At 42.0% G+C, this 21,012-nt stretch overlaps 1 protein-coding gene across 2 annotated transcripts in view; it reads right to left on the bottom strand.

The window, feature by feature from the left end:
* LOC134347940 (E3 ubiquitin-protein ligase DZIP3-like) overlaps window positions 1-21,012 on the bottom strand; it is a 106,747-nt gene that overhangs the window by 61,255 nt on the left and 24,480 nt on the right. For both annotated transcript variants that reach the window (XM_063050606.1, XM_063050605.1), the window contains exons 4-9: window positions 15,250-15,330; window positions 12,438-12,562; window positions 9,797-9,917; window positions 8,095-8,217; window positions 5,340-5,441; window positions 1,677-1,769 (exon numbers count right to left, since the gene is read on the bottom strand). In XM_063050606.1, coding sequence (XP_062906676.1) covers window positions 1,677-1,769; window positions 5,340-5,441; window positions 8,095-8,217; window positions 9,797-9,917; window positions 12,438-12,562; window positions 15,250-15,330 — 645 coding nt within the window. The remainder of the gene's footprint in view (window positions 1-1,676; window positions 1,770-5,339; window positions 5,442-8,094; window positions 8,218-9,796; window positions 9,918-12,437; window positions 12,563-15,249; window positions 15,331-21,012) is intronic.

Below are 21,012 nucleotides of genomic sequence, written 5' to 3'. Positions count from 1 at the left end.
CTGTGAAAACTGCAAAGGCCAGGAAAGGGCGGAGGTGGTGAATGCAAGACTTGAGTGGGGTCGAGTACAATCCAGTCTATAGAATTCAGCAAAGAACATTGCATGATAACAATCTCACCATTCCTTCAACCTTACATATCCCAAGATTTAATGCAACCATATAGGGAAGCACATGACCAAAGCAGGGTTAGCAATGCCATAAAACTCTCTTGCACTAGCTAATAACATAGAACATAGAATAGTACAGCACATTACAGGCCCTACGGCCCACAATGTTGTGCCGACCCTCAAACCCTGCCTCCCATAGAACCCCCCACCTTAAATTCCTCCATATACCTGTCTAGTAGTCTCTTAAACTTCACGAGTGTATCTGCCTCCACCACTGACTCAGGCAGTGCATTCCACGCATCAACCACTCTCTGAGTAAAAAACCTTCCTCTAATATCCCCCTTTAACTTCCCACCCCTTACCTTAAAGCCATGTCCTCTTGTATTGAGCAGTGGTGCCCTGGGGAAGAGGTGCTGGCTATCCACTCTATCTATTCCTCTTATTATCTTGTACACCTCTATCATGTCTCCTCTCATCTTCCTTCTCTCCAAAGAGTAAAGCTCTAGCTCCCTTAATCTCTGATCATAGTCCATACTCTCTAAACCAGGCAGCATCCGGGTAAATCTCCTCTGTACCCTTCTCAATGCTTCCACATCCTTCCTATAGCGAGGCGACCAGAACTGGACACAGTACTCCAAGTGCAGCCTAACCAGAGTTTTATAGAGCTGCATCATTACATCGCATCTCTTAAACTCCATTCCTCAACTTATGAAAGCTAACACCCCATAAGCTTTCTTAACTACCCTATCTACCTGTGAGGCAACATTCAGGGATCTGTGGACATGTACCCCCAGATCCCTCTGCTCCTCCACACTACCAAGTATCCTGCCATTTACTTTGTACTCTGCCTTGGAGTTTGTCCTTCCAAAGTGTACCACCACACACTCCTCCGGGTTGAACTCCATCTGCCACTTCTCAGCCCACTTCTGCAACCTATCAATGTCTCTCTGCAATCTTCGACAATCCTCTACACTATCTACAACATCACCAACCTTTGTGTTGTCTGCAAACTTGCCAACCCATCCTTCTACCCCCACATCCAGGTCGTTAATAAAATCACGAAAAGTAGAGGTCCCAGAACCGATCCTTATGGGACACCACTAGTCACAATCCTCCAATCTGAATGTACTCCCTCCACTACGACCCTCTGCCTTCTGCAGGGAAGCCAATTCTGAATCCACCTGGCCAAACTTCCCTGGATCCTATGCCTTCTGACTTTCTGAATAAACCTACCGTGTGGAACCTTGTCAAGTGCCTTACTAAAATCCATATAGATCACATCCACTGCACTACCCTCATCTATATACCTGTTCACCTCCTCAAAGAACTCTATCAGGCTTGTTAGACACGATCTGCCCTTCACAAGCTATGCTCACCGTCCCTGATCAGACCATGATTCTCTAAATGCGCATAGATCCTATCTCTAAGAATCTTTTCCAACAGCTTTCCCACCACAAATAATGTGGTTCATAGTGTTTAAAAAATGCCAAAGGTCAATGCTCAAAACTCATTCACACCACTCTGGCCATTAACAGTCGAAAATACACTGCAATATTGCTGGTAATTACCTCTGTTTGTGTGCTTCCTGCAGCACTGTGTATCGTAAGTTTTATGATTATCCCTTTACAACCACTGTTTATACAATTCATTGAACAGAAATCCTGTGGAGAAAGAAAAACACATTGATTTGAATATACAGTTTATCAAACAAATGTGACATACATTTTCACCCTTTACTGGATATGGTCTACAAGAATCTGGAAGAGGAATTACAAAACACTACAGTACAGAAACAGGTCCTTGGGCCCTCCTAGTTCATGCCAAACTATTATTCTGCCTAGGCCCATCGACCCTGCACCTGGGCCACAGCCATAAGGCAAAGCAGCAGAATTATGCCATTCGACCCAAAGGGTCCGCCATTCCATCATGGCTGACTTACTATCCCTTTCAACCCCATCCTCCTGCCTTCTCCACTAATCTTTAACATCCTACCTAATCAAGAACCTATCAGCCGCTGCTTTAAATATATCCAGTAACCTGGTCTCCACGGCAATGAATTCCACAGATTCATTACCCTCTGGCTTAAAAATTTCCTCCTCATCCTAGACCCTCCCACTACAGCAGCGGTCCCCAACCACTGGGCCACAAAGCATGTGCTACCGGGCCGCAAGGAAACGATATGATTTGGCGATATGAGTCAGCTGCCCATTTCCTTATTCCCCGTCACGCACTGTTGAGCTTGAACGCACGCAAGGTCATTACGCATGCGTCATCCATGTCAGTGCGGGAAGAAGATCAACTCCTCGAGCTTGCAAATGACGGTGGGCTGAAAAGTAAGTTTGACATAACATCTCTGCCGGCATTCTGGATCAAAGTCAAGGCTAAATATCCCGAGATAGCCACAAAAGCACTGAAAATGTTGCTTCCATTTCCAACATATCCCTGCAATGAATGCAACGAAAACTAAATTGTGGAATAGACTGGACATAAGGAACCCCTTTCGAGTATCGCTGTCTCCCATCACCCCTCGATAGGACCGTCTTGTTGCAGGGAACAAGTATTCAGCCCAGGGCTCCCACTGATTCAGTGATATTGGTGTGTTGCAATGACTTTATATGTTCATACGGGGAAAATATGTGCTGTGTGTTTAATATCCAAACGTTACTTAATATGTCATGATGCTATTGACTTACTTATATAACCATATAACAATTACAGCAGGGAAACAGGCCATCTCTGCCCTTCTAGTCCGTGCCGAACGCTACTCTCACCCCGTCCCACCGACCTGAACTCAGCCCATAACCCTCCATTCCTTTCCTGTCCATATAGCTATCCAATTTTTCTTTAAATGATAATATCGAACCTGTCTCTACCACTTCTACTGGGAGTTCGTTCAACACTTACTTCAAGCTCCCCTGATAATTGACTTATCACTATATTCATGCGAGGAAAATACGCACTGTGTGTTTAATATTAAATTCGTTAGATAAACCCTTTTAGAAATGAAATTGAGTGTATTAGCTACTTATCACCTATATTCTGGTCGTGATTAACACCAACCCCTCCCTGGACAGAATCGCCAAAAACGATTTGCAGAAAAAAATCGGCACATACACGCATACGTAAGTCACGCATGCACACTGGCGCCTGCGCAAGGCTTCATGGTCATTGTAGTTTTTCCTGGGGTTAAAAACGTATTTGACTGCTACTCTTGTCCGTTGGCAACCCTACTTCCTCCCTCCCCCACCCCCAGGTTGGCCGGTCCACAAGAATATTGTCAATAATAAACCGGTCTGCGTTGCAAAAAAGGTTGGGGACGCCTGCACTACAGGACGCATCCTTTCCACATCCACTCTAACTGGACCTTCCAATGTTTGACAGGTTTCAATGTGATTCCCCCTCACTCTCCTAAATTCCAGTGAGTTCAGATCCAGGGCCATCAAATGGTTAGCATACCCTTTCATTCCTGGAGCATTCTTGTGAACCTCCTCTGGACTGTCACCAATACATCTTTTTCTTAGATAAGATCAAAACTGCTCACAGCATTACAAGTGCAGTCAGACTCAACGTTAAGAGTATCCAGCTTTCAGTATTTCTCATTTCTCCTTCACTAGTATTTCAGTTTTCCTTATTTCCACTTGATTATCTTCTTATGAATGGATTTTCTTGCGCTTTGTATCACCACTACGTAATTCATTCCGTCTCTACTCCCCTTCTCTACAACTTACAATTTCAGTTCTAACTTTTCACAGTTCTGATGAAGGACTGTCAACCTGATACATTAACTCTGTCTCTTTCTCTATAGTTATTTCAGAATTGTTCAGTATATTCTGCAGTCCCTATTTTATTTGACGCTCCAAATATTGTTACACGCAGTACCAGGCGTGATTTAAAGCGTCACTGATTACAGATCCACATGCTGCTTTTTAAAAGTGAACCTCATTTCATTTAGAGTAGATAAACAACATCTGCAAATATAGATGGTGTCAGATATAGTCCATCAACATACAGTACTGTGCAAAATTCTTAGGTATATACAGTATATATAGCTAGGGTGCCAAAGATTTTTGCACAGTACTGTGGTAAAAAGTACGGTTGCTGCAAAAAAAAAAATTTCATGACATATGTGAGTGACGATAAACCAGATTCTGATATGGGTAACACACATCAAAGTTGCTGGTGCAGGCCAGGCAGCATCTCTAGGAAGAGGTACAGTCGACGTTTCAGGCCAAGACCCTTCGTCAGGACTAACTGAAGGAAGAGTTAGTAAGAGATTTGAAAGTGGGAGGGGGAGGGGGAGATCCAAAATGATAGGAGAAGACAGGAGGGGGAGGGATGGAGCCAAGAGCTGGACAGCTGATTGGCAAAAGGGATAGGAGAGGATCATGGGACAGCAGGCCCAGGGAGAAGGAAAAGGGGGAGGGGGGGGAAAACCCAGAGGATGGGCAAGGGGTATAGTCAGAGGGACAGAGGGAGAAAAAGGAGAGAGAGAGAAAGACTGTGTGTATATAAATAAATAACGGATGGGGTACGAGGGGGAGGTGAGGCATTAGCAGAAGTTAGAGAAGTCAATGTTCATGCCATCGGGTTGGAGGCTACCCAGACGGAATATAAGGTGTTGTTCCTCCAACCTGAGTCTCTATTGCGGACTGAGAGTGGGAAGGAGGCAGGAAGAGGGGAATCAGTAGACCCCCCATATCTCTCACATCCAAGCATTTCTTAAATGTTGAAATCAAATCCATATCCACCATTTCCACTGGCAGCTCGTTCCGCAGTCTAACCACCCTCTGAGTGAAATGGTTCCCCCTCATTGTTCGCCTTAAATATTTAACCTTTCACCCTTAATCCATGACCTCTAGTTCTAGTTTCACCCAACCTGAGTGGGAAAAGTCTGCTTAGACTTACCCTATCTATACCCCTCATAATGTCGTATGTCTCTATCATATCTCCTACTCTTGAGGGAATAAAGTGCTAACCTTTTTAAACCTTTTCTTACAACTCAGGTTCTCAAGTTTGGCAACGTCCTTGTAAATTTTCTCTGCACTCTTTCAATCTTATGGATATTTTTGTTTTATAGAATAAATATAACAGAAGCATTGGGTTTCCTCTCTTCATCTGTCTAACAAGAAATAGAAAGCGATAGTATGGAAAATTCATCAAAATAAGGAAGATGACAAGATGGGGTAGGAAGAGAGGAAATAAGAGGAGTGAGCAATCAGAATATATCTCACCTGATTCGATTGCCCCTGGTAGTTAGAATCCCTCAACTTTTTCCAGCAGGTCGTATGATATTGCATGACGCAATTATTGTCACAAGAAAGTTCGACATAACCCTGAAAGGTAACAAAATTGCAGGTACAGACCTCTGAAATTTCATAGAATAAATACTACATTTTCTTATCTCATTTATAATAGAATGCATAGAAAGGTCCTTTGCAGTGTCCCTGCAGCATGCAGTACAACTAATTCAAAGTGGCTCTTTGAGACACCATCCCTTGATATGCCTGGCTCTGGACACCACTCTATAGGGTCACCTACACTGATGAAGCCTCAACGCCTTCACTTCCTTGTCCTCATTCCAAGAACAGGGTATATTTAGTTGACAGGAGACGAAATGGGAACAAGGCACATCTACCAGGGATGGGAAGAACAGGTGGTTGAGGAAGAAAAGCATGCATAATTAATTACTTCAAATCATAAACAAGAGAAAATCTGTAGATGTTGGCAATCCAAGCAACACACACAGAAATGCTGGAGGAACTCAGCAGGTCAGGCAGGATCTATGGAAAAGAGTAAATAGTCAACGTTTCGGGCCGAGACCCTTCTTCAGGATTAGAAAGGAAGGGGAGAAGTCAAAGAAGGTAGGGGAGAGGAGGAAGAAGTACAAGGTGGCAGGTGATAGGTGAAACAGGGAGAGGGGTGAAGTAAAGAGCCGGGAAGTAGATTGGTGAAAGAGATAAAGGGCTGGAGGAGCGGGAATCTGATAGAAAAGGATAGAAGACCATGGAAGAAAGGAAAAGGGGGGAGCACGAGCGGGAGGTGATGGGCTGATAAGGACAAAAGCTGAGAGAGAGAAACAGGAACGGGGAATGGTGAAGGGGGTAGGCAATTACTGGAAGTTCAAGAAATCAATGTTTGTGCCACCAGATGGAATACAAGGTGTTGCTCCTCCAACCTGAGTGAGGCCTCATCATGCCAGTTGACACACTGGAATGGGAATGAGAAATGGAATTAAAGTGGATGGCTACAGGGAGAGTCTGCTTTTTCTGGAGGAGTGGTGCTTGGCAAAGCAGTCTCCCAATCTACAGTACATTGGGTCTCACTGATAGCCAGGAGGCCACTCTGGTGGCACCAGGTACAATAAGTGACCCCAAGAGACCCCGCAGGTGGTGTGGTGTCACCTGGAAGGATTGTCTGGGACCCTGACTGGTAGTGAGGGAGGAGATGTAGAGGCAGAGGTAGCACCGGCTCCGCTTGCAAGGATAAGTGCCAGAAGGGAGATCAGTGGGGAGGGACGAGCGGACTAGGGAGCTGCGTAGGAAGCGATCCCTGTGGAAGTGGGAAGTGGGGAGGAGCGAAAGTTTTGCCTGGTGGTGGGATCCCGCTGGAGATGGCGGAAATTAAGGAGAATTATGTACTGGATGTGGAGGCTAGTGGGATGATAGGTAAGGACCAGAGGAACCGTGTCCCTGGTGTGGCGGCAGGAGGATGGGGTGAGAGCAGATGTGTGTGAAATGGAAGAGATGCGGGTGAGGGCAGCGTTAATGCTGGTGAAAGGGAAGCCGCTTTCTTTGCAGAAGGAGGACACCTCATTAGTTCTGGAATGAAAAGCCTCATCCTGAGAGCAGATGCAGCGGAGATGGAAGAACTAAGAAAGGAAATGAAATTTTTACAAGTGACAGGGTATAGTCCATGTAGCTGTGAGAATCAGTGGGATTATAAAAGATATCAATAGATAGATTGTCTCCACCTCTGGAGACAGAGAGATCGAGAAAGGAGAGAGAGCTCTCAGAAATAGACCAGGTAAATTTGAGGGCAGGTTGGAAGTTGGAGGCAGAGCTGATGAAGTTGACAAGCTCAACATGGGTGCAGGAAGCAGAACCAATGCAGTCGGTGTAGCGTAGGAAGAGTTGGGGAGCAATACTGCTGTCGGCTTGGAACATGGACTGTTCCACGTAGCGGACAAAAAGGCAGGGATAGCTGGGACGCATGCCAGTGCCCATGGCTACACCTTTGGTTTCGAGGAAGTGGGATGAGCCGAAAGATAAATTATTGAGTGAGGACCAGTTCCGCCAGACAGAGAAGAGTGGTGGTGGAGGGTAACTGGGTGGGTCTGTTCAGAATCAATACCAAAACTTAGGTTAACTGGGTGGAGAATAAATCAGACAGAAAGCAGCGTGAATCACATTATTATACATAAACATATACTTAAACTAATATGCTTTTTGAGACAATCAAATCCTCACTAGATGATCAAAACAACTGGAAAATTACCAGACAATCAAAATATCACACAAAAATGCAGAAGGAACTCAGCAGATCAGGCAGCATCTATGGAGAGGAATAAAGCGTCGGTGTTTTGGACCAAGACCCTTCATCACTCTTTATTCCTTTCCATAGATGCTGAGTTCCTCCAGAATTTTGAGTGTGATACTCTGGATTTCCAGCGTCTGCAGGATCTCGTGTTTAGACAATCAAAATGCTCAGTTTCCATCTGGAATCAGTTCTTCAACAGTGAACAAGAATTAATGCCCAAATAAAATTACCAATTCTTGCTTGCAATCTAGTCTAAATTCCAGTTTAATCCTTACATGAAAATTGCTTCCTTACATTCAGAAACAGCGTCCCATTACTACTTCCATCGGATTAATGAGATTATCTGGCAACAATCCTTATTAGCAAGTCAAAAACAAGCATCAACTGACAGAAGAGATATTTTAAGTTTGGCTCATTGCATGTAAGCATTCTACATGTATGAAGCCATACCTTGTAATCAGGGTCAGATGGATAGATTTCCTTCTTGTAGTATCCTTGACAATTTAAATGTTGGCAGGTTGCTATGGGGTCAGGAGGATCAGTGCACTTTTCAATATATTCATTTATTTTCACCTAAAGGATGAGAAAGGCAGAGTAATGACATGAACATCATTTCGGTTTTGGCTGATCAGTTTGATAGGCATGTGACGAAAAATAATCTACTGGGCTGAGGGAAAGAGTGAGGGAACAAAAGCTGTAAAAAAAAAAAAAAAATCACAAAAGATTTGGTGGGCTGAATTGCCTTGTATGTCATCTGGGTTCTGCACTTCTATAACAAACTGCAAGTTTAGCCAATTAACCACCAGGTTCAAGAACAGTTACTACATAGGACGCTCAAAATTGCTGCACGGGTTGACTCTGTGATTAAGAAGGCATACAGTGCATTGGCCTTCCTCAACTGTGGAATTGAGTTTAAGAGCCAAGAGGTAATGTTGCAGCTGTATAGGAGCCTGGTCAGACCCCACTTGGAGTACTGTGCTCAGTTCTGGTCACCTCACTACAGGAAGGAAACCATAGAAAGGGTGCAGAGGAGATTTACAAGGATGATGCCTGGATTGGAGAGCATGCCTTATGAGAATAGGTTGAGTGAACTTGGCCTTTTTTCCTTGGAGCCACAGAGGATGAGAGGTGACCTGGTAGAGGTGTATAAGGTGATGAGAAGCATTGATCATGTGGATAGTCAGAGACTTTTTCCCAGGGCTGAAATGGCTATCACGAGAGGGCATTGTTTCAAGGTGCTTGGAAGTAAGTACAGAGGAGATGTCAGGGTTAAGTTTTTTTTACGCAGAGAGCGGTGAGTGCATGGAATGGGCTGCCGGCGATGGTGGTCAAGGCGGATACAATAGGGTCTTTTAAAAGTCTCTTGGACAGGTACATGAAACTCAGAAAAATAGAGGGCTATACGTAATCCTAGGTAATTTCTAAAGTCAATACATGTTCAGCACAGCATTGTAGGCTGAAGGGCCTGTATAGTGCTGTAGGTTTTCTATGTTTCTAGTTCATCAGTTACTTACAGCAAAAATCAATGGAACCTAAATTCAGATTATGCCTGAGGCAAAATTCATCTTTCTGGTATCGGAAAATCTGACAACTAAATACTAAATTTAAAGAAGATGGCCAATAATTTGCATACCAAGAACTTGATATGACTTGAATTAATTTTCTGAAAAATCCCAACAGCATGAGGCCTTTTGCCTACTGTGTGGGTTTCGTGCAGGAAGTCAGTTTGGTCACACATATTCTGGAGCTTGAATTAATACATTTAAAATCTAGAAATCTGCCACAATGGATGAATGAAACATGAACTGAATTTTAATATTTGTAGTGTTCCCAAAAGTCTATTAACGTCTAATACATCGGATCTCTGGGTAGTGCAAAGAAAGGTAAATGGCATAAATTTGAAGTGCCACTGTTACCACCCAAAAAAAAATGTGAAAAAAATTAATGTTTCTTATTACAAAGCTATCAAAACCACTATTACGTAAGCAAAAGAATTACCTTAAAAACACGAAACATTTCAGAATATATCTTGCACTACCACCCATTCCCCGAATATATCTTTTACACATTTGTTTTCCTATTATGCTTCTAAGATAAAAATTTGTTTAACCATAGAGTGACTTATTCTTAGTATTTGAGATAAAATTCTTACTTCAAAATATTCTGGTATAATCTCTTCTGCTTTTAGTATCACATTGCTCCATTCCATGTTTGGGGGGTTTTCTGCGAACTCTTGTTTAGATTTTTGAAACCACTGCATGGCATCTTCAAACCTGCAGAAAGATTTTAAAATCTTGTTATGAGCTATTTATATAATACTTGGCTTGAATGGAGGCAGAAAACCTCTAACATAATCGAAAGGATAGATCAAACTTGTGAAATATATCCATAAGGAAATTTAAAATAACAGTTCTCGTCATGAACTAAGAATTGCAAATTTTGAGTTGAATTTGGATCACTTATTCCTTTTATTAATCAACCATTCAAAATCTTTCCTTTTTGTTAAAATGGTGATAAACTATCAAATGTTTATCAATAAGCTTCAAGTCCTAGGCCTCAATACCTTCTTGTTCGGCTGGATCCTCGATTTCCTCACTTGCAGACTCCAGTCAGTCTGCATTGGCCACAACACTTCCACAATTACCAACAGCACAGGGACAAAGGCTGTGTGCTTAGCCCCCTGCTCTACTTGCTTTATACTAATGACTGTAAGGCTAAGCACAGCTCCAATGCCATATTTAAGTTTGCCACCAACACCACTGGCGTTGGCTAAATCGAAGATGGAAACAAATCAGCATATAGGAGGGAAATTGAAAATCTGGCTGAGTGGTGCCACAATAACACCCTCTTACTCAATGTCAACAAGACCAAGGAGCTGCTTATTGACCTCAGGTGGAGTCCATGGGCCAGTTCTCATTGGAGGATCAGAGGTGGAGGGGGTCAGTAACTTTAATTTCCTTGTTGTTATCATTTCAGAGGAGTGTCCTGGATCTAGGACGCAAGTGACATCATGAAGAAAGCATGGCAGGAGTTTTACTTCCTTAGAGGTCTGCGAAGATTTGGCATGTCATCTAAAACACTGACAAACTTCTATAGGTGTGTGGTGGAGAGCATACTAACTGATTGCATCGTGATCTGGTATGGAAACACCAATGCCCTTGTACAGAAAAATCCATGAAAAGTAGTGGATACAGCCAAGTCCATTATGGATAAAGCCCTCCCCACCGTTGAGCATATCCACACAAGAGTGCTGTTGCAAAAAACACAACATCCATCATCAAGGACCCCCACCATCCAGGCCATGCTCTCTTCTCACTGCTACCCTCAGGAAGAAGGTACAGGAGCCTCAGGACTCCACCACCAGGTTCAGGAACAGTTATTACCCCTCAAACATCAGGCCCTTGAACCAGGGAGGATAACTTCACTCACCCCATCACTAAACTATTCCTACAACCTATGGACTCACTTTCAAGAAATCATCTCTTTTGTTCTTATAATCTAATATATAGAGAGAAAGCAAATGACAGGCAAAAGGAAAGGAGAGAGAGACTGCAAATTAGTTGCTGGAACCATCTACAATAATCAGAAAAAATGAAATTTAAGAAATGGTGACAATGCCACATTAGGTTATTTGGGCAGTGGAATAATTTCATCCTCCTGTATTTCAAAGTTTTAAAGCAGGGTGGTCTTGACAGCTCCACTTCCCTTCAGTATCTCTAACACCACAGTATTTCTTAACAGTGTATCGCACAATCAATGTTCTGCGCCATCTTGAAATCATGAACTTCCTCCACAAAATTAGGTTTCTTGATGTCTTGTCATACTTGTCTTTTTAAATGCTACAAATACTGAGATTCATATTAAAAAGGTAATTCACACAAATAAACTATCTACCCTACACCTGGCCCAAGGCTTTTAACAACACTCATCACTGTTCTACTTTTGCTCCATTAACTTAAATATTTGAAATATGAATTTGAACAAAATATCCATTCATATAATATAGAACTATGATTAAATGAATGGAATGACTTTTTTGTACTTTTTAAATTCCTGGAAATCCTAGACATTTTTTTTTGCTTTTAACAGTGTGCACTATTGTGATAAAGTAATACAAGACTAAGATTAAGGTCCAGACTGATATAGAGTTTAGCTATCATCTACACATACGTACCACCTGGACCTGGACTAAGATTCCAGGATCAAAATCAGGTTTAATATCAATGGCATTATGCCATGATATTTGTTGTTATGCAGCATTGTAATATATATTAATAAAAAACTGTAATTTACAGTAAGTATACCTGTAAGTTAAATTAAATAGTGCAAAAAGAGAAAAAGAAAGAAGTGGGGCTGTGTTCACGGGTTCAATGTCTATTCAGGAATCGGATGGCAGAGGGGTAGAAGCTGTTCCTGAATCATTGAGTGTGTCTCCTCAGGCTCCTGCACCTCCTTCCTGATGTTAGCAATGAGTAGAAGGCACGTCCTGGGTGATGGGCGTCCAAAGTCCACACTGGAAGGGGATTTAGCTGTTTAAATTATTTCTTGGAATAGAGAGGAGTAAGAGTAATGGTGATCATAAAACAATTCCTCTCTTGTTTACTTGTTCATCAGGAGACTGCACGGTTCATGTTGCAATGGAGGATGGCTGTCTATAACAGTAACTAACAGAGCAAAACTGAATGCAAACACAGGTTGTCCCATAATCACTGAACATTTATTTCCAATGTAATTTAAATTGTTCTAAAGACTATTTAATTTTTCATATTCACTTTCAAGCTGAGGTTCCTTACCTATTTTGCTTGTAGTATAAACAGCCTAAAGTGTGATAGGCCACATACAAAAAATCCTGGCATTCAGCTTTCTCCTTAGTCATTTTCTCAATTGTTTTAACTTGCTTTTTGGCTTCAGCCAGATCCTAGAGATACAGTATAAAGAGTGTAAAATAGCTGCAGGACAAACAACACCAAGTCTTTAGAAACTACATCTTCGACCGGACCTCGGAACATGTAAACTGCACCCTATTTCGAAACAAGTGGTCAGAAAGCACACAAGATTACATACCCAGCAGAGTCAAGCTTACCGTCATGTTCTCTCCCAGTTACTTTGCTCCTTTAGATAGACAGATACTTTATTTATCCCAAAAGAAATTACAGTGTCACAGTAGCATTACAAGTGCACAGATATACAAATAGTAGAAGAGAAGTAAGAAAGACTTTTAAAAAAGTTACCTCAAATAGTCTAACAGGAAGGGGTCCTCACTTCTCCGGCTATAGGTTGACTCATTATAGAGACTGAGCGTAAGAATAACCTCATAAAGCACTCTTTGGAGCAACTCAGTTGTCTATTATTAAAAATGCTCCTCTGTTCAGCAAAGGTGGCATGTAGAGGGTGAGAAATATAGTCCAGAATCGCCAGGATTTTCTGTGGGGTCCTTTGTTCAAACACAGCCCCCAGTGTGTCCAGTTTGACTCCTATAACAGAGCCAGCCTTTCTAATCAGTTTTTTGAATCTGTCGGCATCACCCGTGTTGATGCCATCGCCCCAGATCACCATCGCTTAGAAGATTGTACTGGCAACAACAGACTGGTAGAACACTTGAAGGAGAGGCCTGCATACTCCAAGGGACCTCAGTCTCCTCAGGAAGTAGAGGTGACTCTGGCCCTTCTTGTACACAGCCTCTGTGTTGGTGCTCCACTCGTCTGTCATCCAGATAGCATATTAATGTAAAACTCTACGCCACGTGCCTGGTTCCTTTTATCATTTGCTCCAAGCATACGGAATGCATTGCAAGAACTTCTTAATTGTTGTTTCTTAGTTAACCTGAAAGTTGATTTACTGCTTGCAATAGTGTATTCAAGTTAATGTTTAGTGGGAAATTCAGGAATTGCACCTCAGCACTGATGAAGAAATATAAATAGAATAAGTTCTCATTTTGATATTCGTGGTTCAGACCCAGCAGCTTCTGGCACAAGAAACAAATGTACAGCATGCAGGTTAGCTGAACTGACTACTTGTCACCACATTGCTCCAGTGAAGCATAGGATGGATAATAAATACAGCAGCAGGAAAAGGGATCAAGCAAAGGAGGGTTAGCTGTGGGAATCCCAGAGCATGGAATAGATATTGGCCACCAATCTAACATGATAATAAAGTGAAGAAAGGGAAGGAGAATCAGAGATGGACTGTGTGTCAGTGGGAGCAGGATAGAGAAAGGGAAGGAGAATCAGAGATAGACTGTATGCAACTGGGAGCAGGGTGAAGGAAGGGGAGGGGAATCAGAGATGGATTGTGCGTCAGTGGGAGCAGGGTGGAAAGTAACAGCTAAGTTATGAAATTTTCAAGTTTTGTGCAGGGAACATCATCAATACATTAGTCAATGCTCCTGGGGTGGAAAATATGAAGGGCTGAGTAAGTCTGAAACAAGCACAGTTCCACATATCAAAGCTACATGTACTTAGGAGCATCTAGTCAAGTAGCACGGAAGCAGGTCCTTTGGTCCAAGGTGACCAGAATATCCTACCCAAGCTAGTCATATTTTCCAGTATTTCTCCATAACCTTCTGAGCCTTTCCAGTCCATGTACCTGTCCACTCACTTTTAAAAGATGTAATTGTAGCTGCCTCAATCACTTCCTCTGGCAACTCATTGCACATAGATAGCACCCTTTGTGTAAAAAGGTTACCCCTCAAGTTCCTCTTAAATCTTTCCCCTCCCTCCTTAACCTATGCTCTCTAGTTCTTGATTCACCAAACCTGGGAAAAAGGTGAATTGCTTTCATCCTGTCTCTGCTCCTCATGACTCTCTAAACTTCTATAACATCAGCTTTGTGTGTCCTGCACTCCAAGGAATAAAGCCCAAGTCCGTCAAGTCCCCTTGAGATTCCTCTCTTCAAATAACTCCCTGTTTAAGATCCACATCAGAATTTCATCGTTGAATTTAGTATCGTCTTGTTTGGTACAGTATTCATTGTGAAGTACCCTGGAAATTTTTCCACACAAATAGAGAAGTTTGCATGCTTGTTGTTGCCCCGATGCTATTTTGAATGCAGCACTTTTCAGCACATCTGTAGCTGTGAATTTCCCACGATTCAGGACATTTACAAGGACATGTGTGTAAAAAGGGCCCGTAGGATCACTGGGGACCCAAGCCATCCCAACCACAATCTATTCCAGCTGCTACCATCCAGGAAGCAGTACCGCAGTATAAAAGCCAGGATCAACAGGCTCTGGGACAGCTTCTTCCACCAGGCCAACAGAGTGATGAATTCACGCTGACTTGAGTATACTCTATATTACATCGACTGTTGTATTTATTATAAATTACTATGATTGCACATTGTACATTCAGATGGAGATGTAACGTAAAGGTTTTTATTCCTCATGTATAAGAAGGATGTAAGAAATAAAGTCAGTTCAATTCAAAATGCCACATCAATGCACTAAACAGCAGGTCTCTATCAAACCATTCGTAAAGCTTTGTAAAATTGATTGAACAAATCATTTGGATTAAGAAGCAAAAGCATGCTGATCAGTTTAGTAAAAGCCACAATACCTTCAAACATTTTTTTTTAAGATTACAAATAGAACTACCAGAAAAATGGTACCTGTGCCTTGCTTCTGGAGCAGAGTGCCATAACAAAGTAGTGCAGCAACAACAGGTACTGCACTTGACTTATTCGACATACCTAGGAGCAAGAGAGGTGAAGTCATTTAATCGTATTTACACTTTGCCTTTGAATAAGCTTCCACTACACAAAATAATTTATACTTTGATAGCAAAGAATATCCCAAAACAGATTAAAGCCAATGAAGTGCATTTATATTTTAAAGTTGTTTTCATAATTCTAAAGGCAAGATGACACAACTATGACTTGCAAGAGAAGTCAAAGCCCTCATAAAAGCCAAAGAGGGGGCATATAATAAAGTAAAAATTAGTGGGAAGTTAAAGGATCAGGAAGCTTTTAAAAACCAACAGACAGCAACTGAAAAAGTCATAAAGAAGGAAAGGATGGAATACGTAAATGTTGAAGAGGATACCAAAAGTTTCTTCCGATGCATAAAGTGTAAAAGAGAGGCAAGAGTGGATATTGGGCTGCAGGAAAATAATGCTGGAGAGGTAGTACAGGTGGCCCCCGTTTTCCGAACGTTCGCTTTACGACACCTCACTGTTATGAAAGACCTACATTAGTACCCTGTTTTTGCTAACAGAAGGTGTTTTCACTATTAGGAAAAAAGGCAGCGCGTGCCCGAGCAGCCAAGCTCCTCCCGTGGAACTATATTCTACCCGGCACTGCTTAAACATGTGCTTTATCTCGATTTACTTTATGCATCCGTCAACAAGATGAGTTCTAAAGTATCGGAAAAGTCTAAAAGAGCTTGTAAGGGTGTTACGTTTAGCGTAAAACTAGACATAATTAAGCATTTTGATCGTGGTGATCAAAGTAAGGACATTGTTCACGGGTTGAACTTGCCTGCATCCACCATTCACACTATTTATACAGAGAGAAAGAATTTTGAAAGCTGCCGATGTTACTGTTGGTTCTGCTCGTAGCAAAGTGGTCTCTCTCAGTCGGCATCCAATAATGGATAAATGGAAAGTCTATTGCTTGAGTGGATTGATGGTTGTAGAAAGCGTAGTGTTCCATTAAGTTTTCTTATACTTAAGGAGAAATCAGTCAGTCTTTTTAATAAGCTGAAACAGAAAGCACTGGACGATGGTGATGAAAGTGTTGCGAAAGTGGAATTTAAAGGTAGTCATGGGTGGTTTGATCGGTTTCTGAGCTGAGGGCAGCTTCATAGATTAAGCAGTGGTCCCCAACCTCTGGGCCGCGGACCGATACATTGCCGTGAAGAATGCAGTGGTGCAGCGGTAGTTGGGACGCACCCAGCACATCTTTAAGAAAAAAGCTGAAATAAACAAGCTAATTAATTAGGTGCCGCCCGGCATGTAAATGTCGGCCCAGATCAGAGCAGATTGCCGATTGCGTCAGGTGGTTATTCATATAAGCAAGTGTTTAACTGTGACGAAACTGCAATTTATTAGTCTTCCCGATTCCCGTAAGTGATACTACACTGTACATATATTATTTCTACTTTATATAGGCTGTGTATTTTTATGTGTTATTTGGTATGATTTGGCAGCTTCATAGCTTAAAGGTTACTGGAGAGAGCGTTTCTGCCGAGAGCGCTTCCGCGAGATTTTCGCTGCGCTAGACAGTGCTGCAGAAAAGTATTTCTACTTTATATTGGCTGTGTATTTATCATATTATTCCTGCTTTTACTATATGTTACTGTTATTTTAGATTTTGTGTGTTATTTGGCATGAATTGTAGGTTATTTTTTGGGTCTGGGAACGCTCAAAAATTTTTCCCATATTAATAAATGGTAATTGCTTATTCACTTTACGATATTCCAGCTTACGAACCGTTTCATAGGAACGCTCTACCTTCGGATAGCAGGGGAAACCTGTAATGGAAAATAATGAACGGTGGACGAACTGAATAAGTATTTTGCATCAGTCTTCACTGTAGAAGACACTAGCGGTAGACTGGAAGTTCGAAAGTGTTGGGACAGAAGTGTGTGAAGTTGCTATTACTAGGGAGAAGGTTCTTGGAAAACTGAAAGATCTGAAGGTAGATGTCACCTGGTTTAAAGGCATCCGTTAGTCTTGCGAGACCATGGATCTGCGCCTGGAAAATCTTCACTCTCCAGGGCGCAGGCCTGGGCAAGGTTGTATGGAAGACTAGCAATTGCCCATGCAGCAAGTCTCCCCTCTCCACGACACCAATGTTGTCCAAGGGAAGGGCATTAGGACTCATACAGCTTGGCACCAGTGTCATCACAGAGCAATGTGTGAACAAATGCCTTGCTCAAGGACACAACATGTTCCCTTGGCTGGGGCTCGAACTCATGACCTTCAGATAGCTAGTCCAATGCCTTAACCACAATGCCCACACAATGTCACCTGGACCAGATGGTATATACACCAGGGTTCTGAAAGAGATTGCTGAAGAGATTGTGGAGGCATTAGCTATGATCTTTCAAGAATCAATTGATTCTGGCATGATTCCGGAGGAATGGAAAATTGCAAATGTCACTCCAAGAAGGGAGAGACGCAGAAGAAAATAAATTATAGGCCAGTTAGCCAGTGTTTGGGAAGTTGTTGTTAAGGATGTGGTTTTGGGGTACTTGAAGGCACAAGATAAAATAGGCCATAGTCAGCACGGTTTCCTCAGGGGAAAACCTGTCTGTCAAATCTGTTGGAACACTTTGTAGAAATAACAAGCAGGATAGACAAAGAATAATCAGTGGATGGAGTTTACTAGGATTTTCAGAAGCCTTTTACAAGGTGCCACAAATGAGGCTGTTTAACAAGTTAACGATTTAAGTATTACAGGAAAGATACTAGCATGGATAATAAGTGTATAACTGGCAGGAGGTAAAGAATGGGAATAAAGGGAACCTTTTCTGACGGTGTCTCCTGGTGACTGGTGGTGCTGCACAGGGCTCTGTGTTGGGATGGATTCTTTTTATGTTATATGTAAATGACTTGGATGATGGAATTGATAGCTTTGTGACGAAGTTTGCAGACGGTACAAATATAGGTGGATGGGCAAGTCGTTTTCAGGACGTAGAGAGGCTACAGAAAAAACAGATCGGGAGAATGGGCAAAGAAGAGGCAGATGGAATATAATGTCATGAAATGTATGACCATGCACTTTGGTAAAAAGAAATTAAAGGTTTGAGTACTTTCTAAATGGTGAGAAAAAATTCAAAAATCAGAGACACAGAGGGGCTCAGGAGTCCTTGTGCAGTATTCCCTAAAGGTTAATTTAGAGGTTGAGTCTGTGGTGAGGAATGCAAATGTGATGTTAGCATTCATTTCAAGAGAACTAGAATATAAAAGCAAGGATGTAATTTTGAGTCTTTATAAGGCATAGGTGAGGCCTCACTTGGTGTGTTGTAAGCAGTTTTGCACCCTTGTCTAAGAAAGGATGTGCTGACATTGGACAGAGTTCAAAGGAGGTTCACGAAAATGATTCCCACAATGAAAAGCTTGTCATATGAAGAGCATTTGATGACATTGGACCTGTACTCACTGGAATTCCGAAGAACAAGGGGTAACCTCATTGAAACCTATTGAATGCTGAAAAATCTTGATAGAGTGGATGTGGAGAGGATGTTTCCTAGAGTGGGGAAGTCTAAGAACAGAGAACTCAGCCTCAGAATAGATGGGCATCCTCCTAGAACAGAGATGAGGAAAGATTTCTTTAGCCAGAGAGTCGCGAATTTGTTGCCACAGACGGCTGTGGAGGCCAAGTCACTGAGTATATTTAAGGCAGAGGTTGATAGATTCTTGATTGGTCAGGCATTAAGGGATATGGAAAAAAGGCAGGAGATTGGGACTGAGAGGAAAAATGGATCAGCCATCATGAAATGGCAGAGCAGATGCAATGGGCCAGATAGCCTAACTCTGTTCCTATATATTGTGGTCTTATGGTCTTATAATAATAAAAGGCTTCTGCCTATATGTGCTGAGAATTCTCAGAAAGTCCACAAGACAAATTACTATTAATTTGTATTTGTGAACAAAATTGGTAGTTGTATTGGTAATCGCTTGTTGAAGATGGAGGGAGGAGAAGATGGCGGTGCGACGCAGTGTGCACGGCCTCTCCGGTGATGAATATCTGTTATTTGTCAAGTAGGAGGCCGTGCACAATTCCGATTTGATGGAAGCAGACGTGAGAGCATGGAGGAACATCTGGTGAAACTTCTGAAATGCCTGCTTTGCTGCCACCGCTACTGTGTAAACCGAAATCTCCGGAGGGGTAGGCCCCCGAATTCTCGGCTTTGCCTGTTGCTTGGCGGCCGGGGCCGGGGTCGAAGCACTCGGCAGAGATGGTGCTCGATGTCGGAGGGCTGGTCGGAGGCTCCAAGTTTTCAGACGGACTCAGAGTTGGACTGTGGTACTTCCAGGATGCTGCATCAGCAAGTTTGCGGCGCTGGAAGCTCATGACAGGGAGAGTTTCTCCCTTCTACAATCTGCGTGAGATAATGGGCTATCAGGACTGTGAGACTTTTTTTTCCCGTGCCCACGGTCTGCTCTTATGAAATTACAGTATTGTTTTGCACCGTTGTAACTATATGTTATAATTTTGTGGTTTTTGTCAATCTTAGTCTTGGTCTGTCTTGTGTTTCTGTGACATTACACCGGTGTAACATAGTATCATTTTTTAATGCATGCGTTACTAAATGACAATAAACGAGAACTGAGTGTCCTCATAATCTAATCTAATCATAGTAGAAATGAGAAGCTGTCTGGTCTATCTTTGAGTAATGCAATGGGGATTTCACACCCATCTCAAAGTGCAGTTAGAATCTCTGTCTGACATTATACCTGAACTTCTAAATTCAAAGTAAATTTATTATCAAAGTACATATACGTCTCCATATACAACCCTGAATTACATTTTCTTGCAGGCATTCACAGTAAATACAAATAAGCACAATAAGATGAATGAAAGACTGCACACTACATGACTGACAAACACCACTGTGCAAAAGACATCAAACTGAGCAAATACAAAGAAAAAAAAATAAATTAGCAATAAATCTCAAGAACATGAGATGAAGAGTCCTTGAAGGTGAGTCCATATGTTGTGGGTACAGTTCAGTGAAGTTATTCCCCTTGGTTCATGAACATGATGGTTGAGGGGTACTAACTGTTCCTGAACCTTGGTGGTGTGAGTCCTGAGGTTCCTGTTGCAGATCTCAAGTTTCTAGACCACAAACTTCTAAAACTTCTACAATTTTGCCAATGGTTATAGCTTTGCAAGTCAAATATAATAAACAATGATCAGATACAATCAATGATCATATAACTATTAAAAGTATTAGATGTCTGAGCAGGCTTTATCATGAATAAACCTCCATAGTTCGATGAGATTTATCCTAAGATGCTAAATGCTGAGAACGCAACAACATTTTAATTCATCACTGACCACAGCCAAGATGACTGGAAAACAGCAAAGGTAGTCCCTTTGTTCAAAAGGAGCACCAAGGATAAGCCAGGTAATAATGGGTCTGTGAGTCTAAAATCAGTGATGAAGAAGATGCTTGTAGGACAGGGCAAATTTAGAGTAGAAAATAGGAAATTTTACTTCAAAGCAAAGGTGTCAAAAACTATACACAATCTGAAGCACATTTCCTGAGTGGTGGTGGATGTGCTCATACATTTAAAAAGTACCTTAACATTAAGACCAAGATTCCGTAACCATATTTAGACTGAACGGAGGTATTTCAACTTTCTGTTGCATTATGCACATGATGCTTGTGCATTATATCCATAAATCAAGCTTTAAGTGACC

The sequence above is a fragment of the Mobula hypostoma genome, chromosome 6 (genome assembly GCF_963921235.1).
Source record: "Mobula hypostoma chromosome 6, sMobHyp1.1, whole genome shotgun sequence".
Taxonomy (NCBI): domain Eukaryota; kingdom Metazoa; phylum Chordata; class Chondrichthyes; order Myliobatiformes; family Myliobatidae; genus Mobula; species Mobula hypostoma.
Note: the sequence above shows the minus strand (reverse complement) of the source record. Positions and strands in the feature narration are given on the sequence as shown.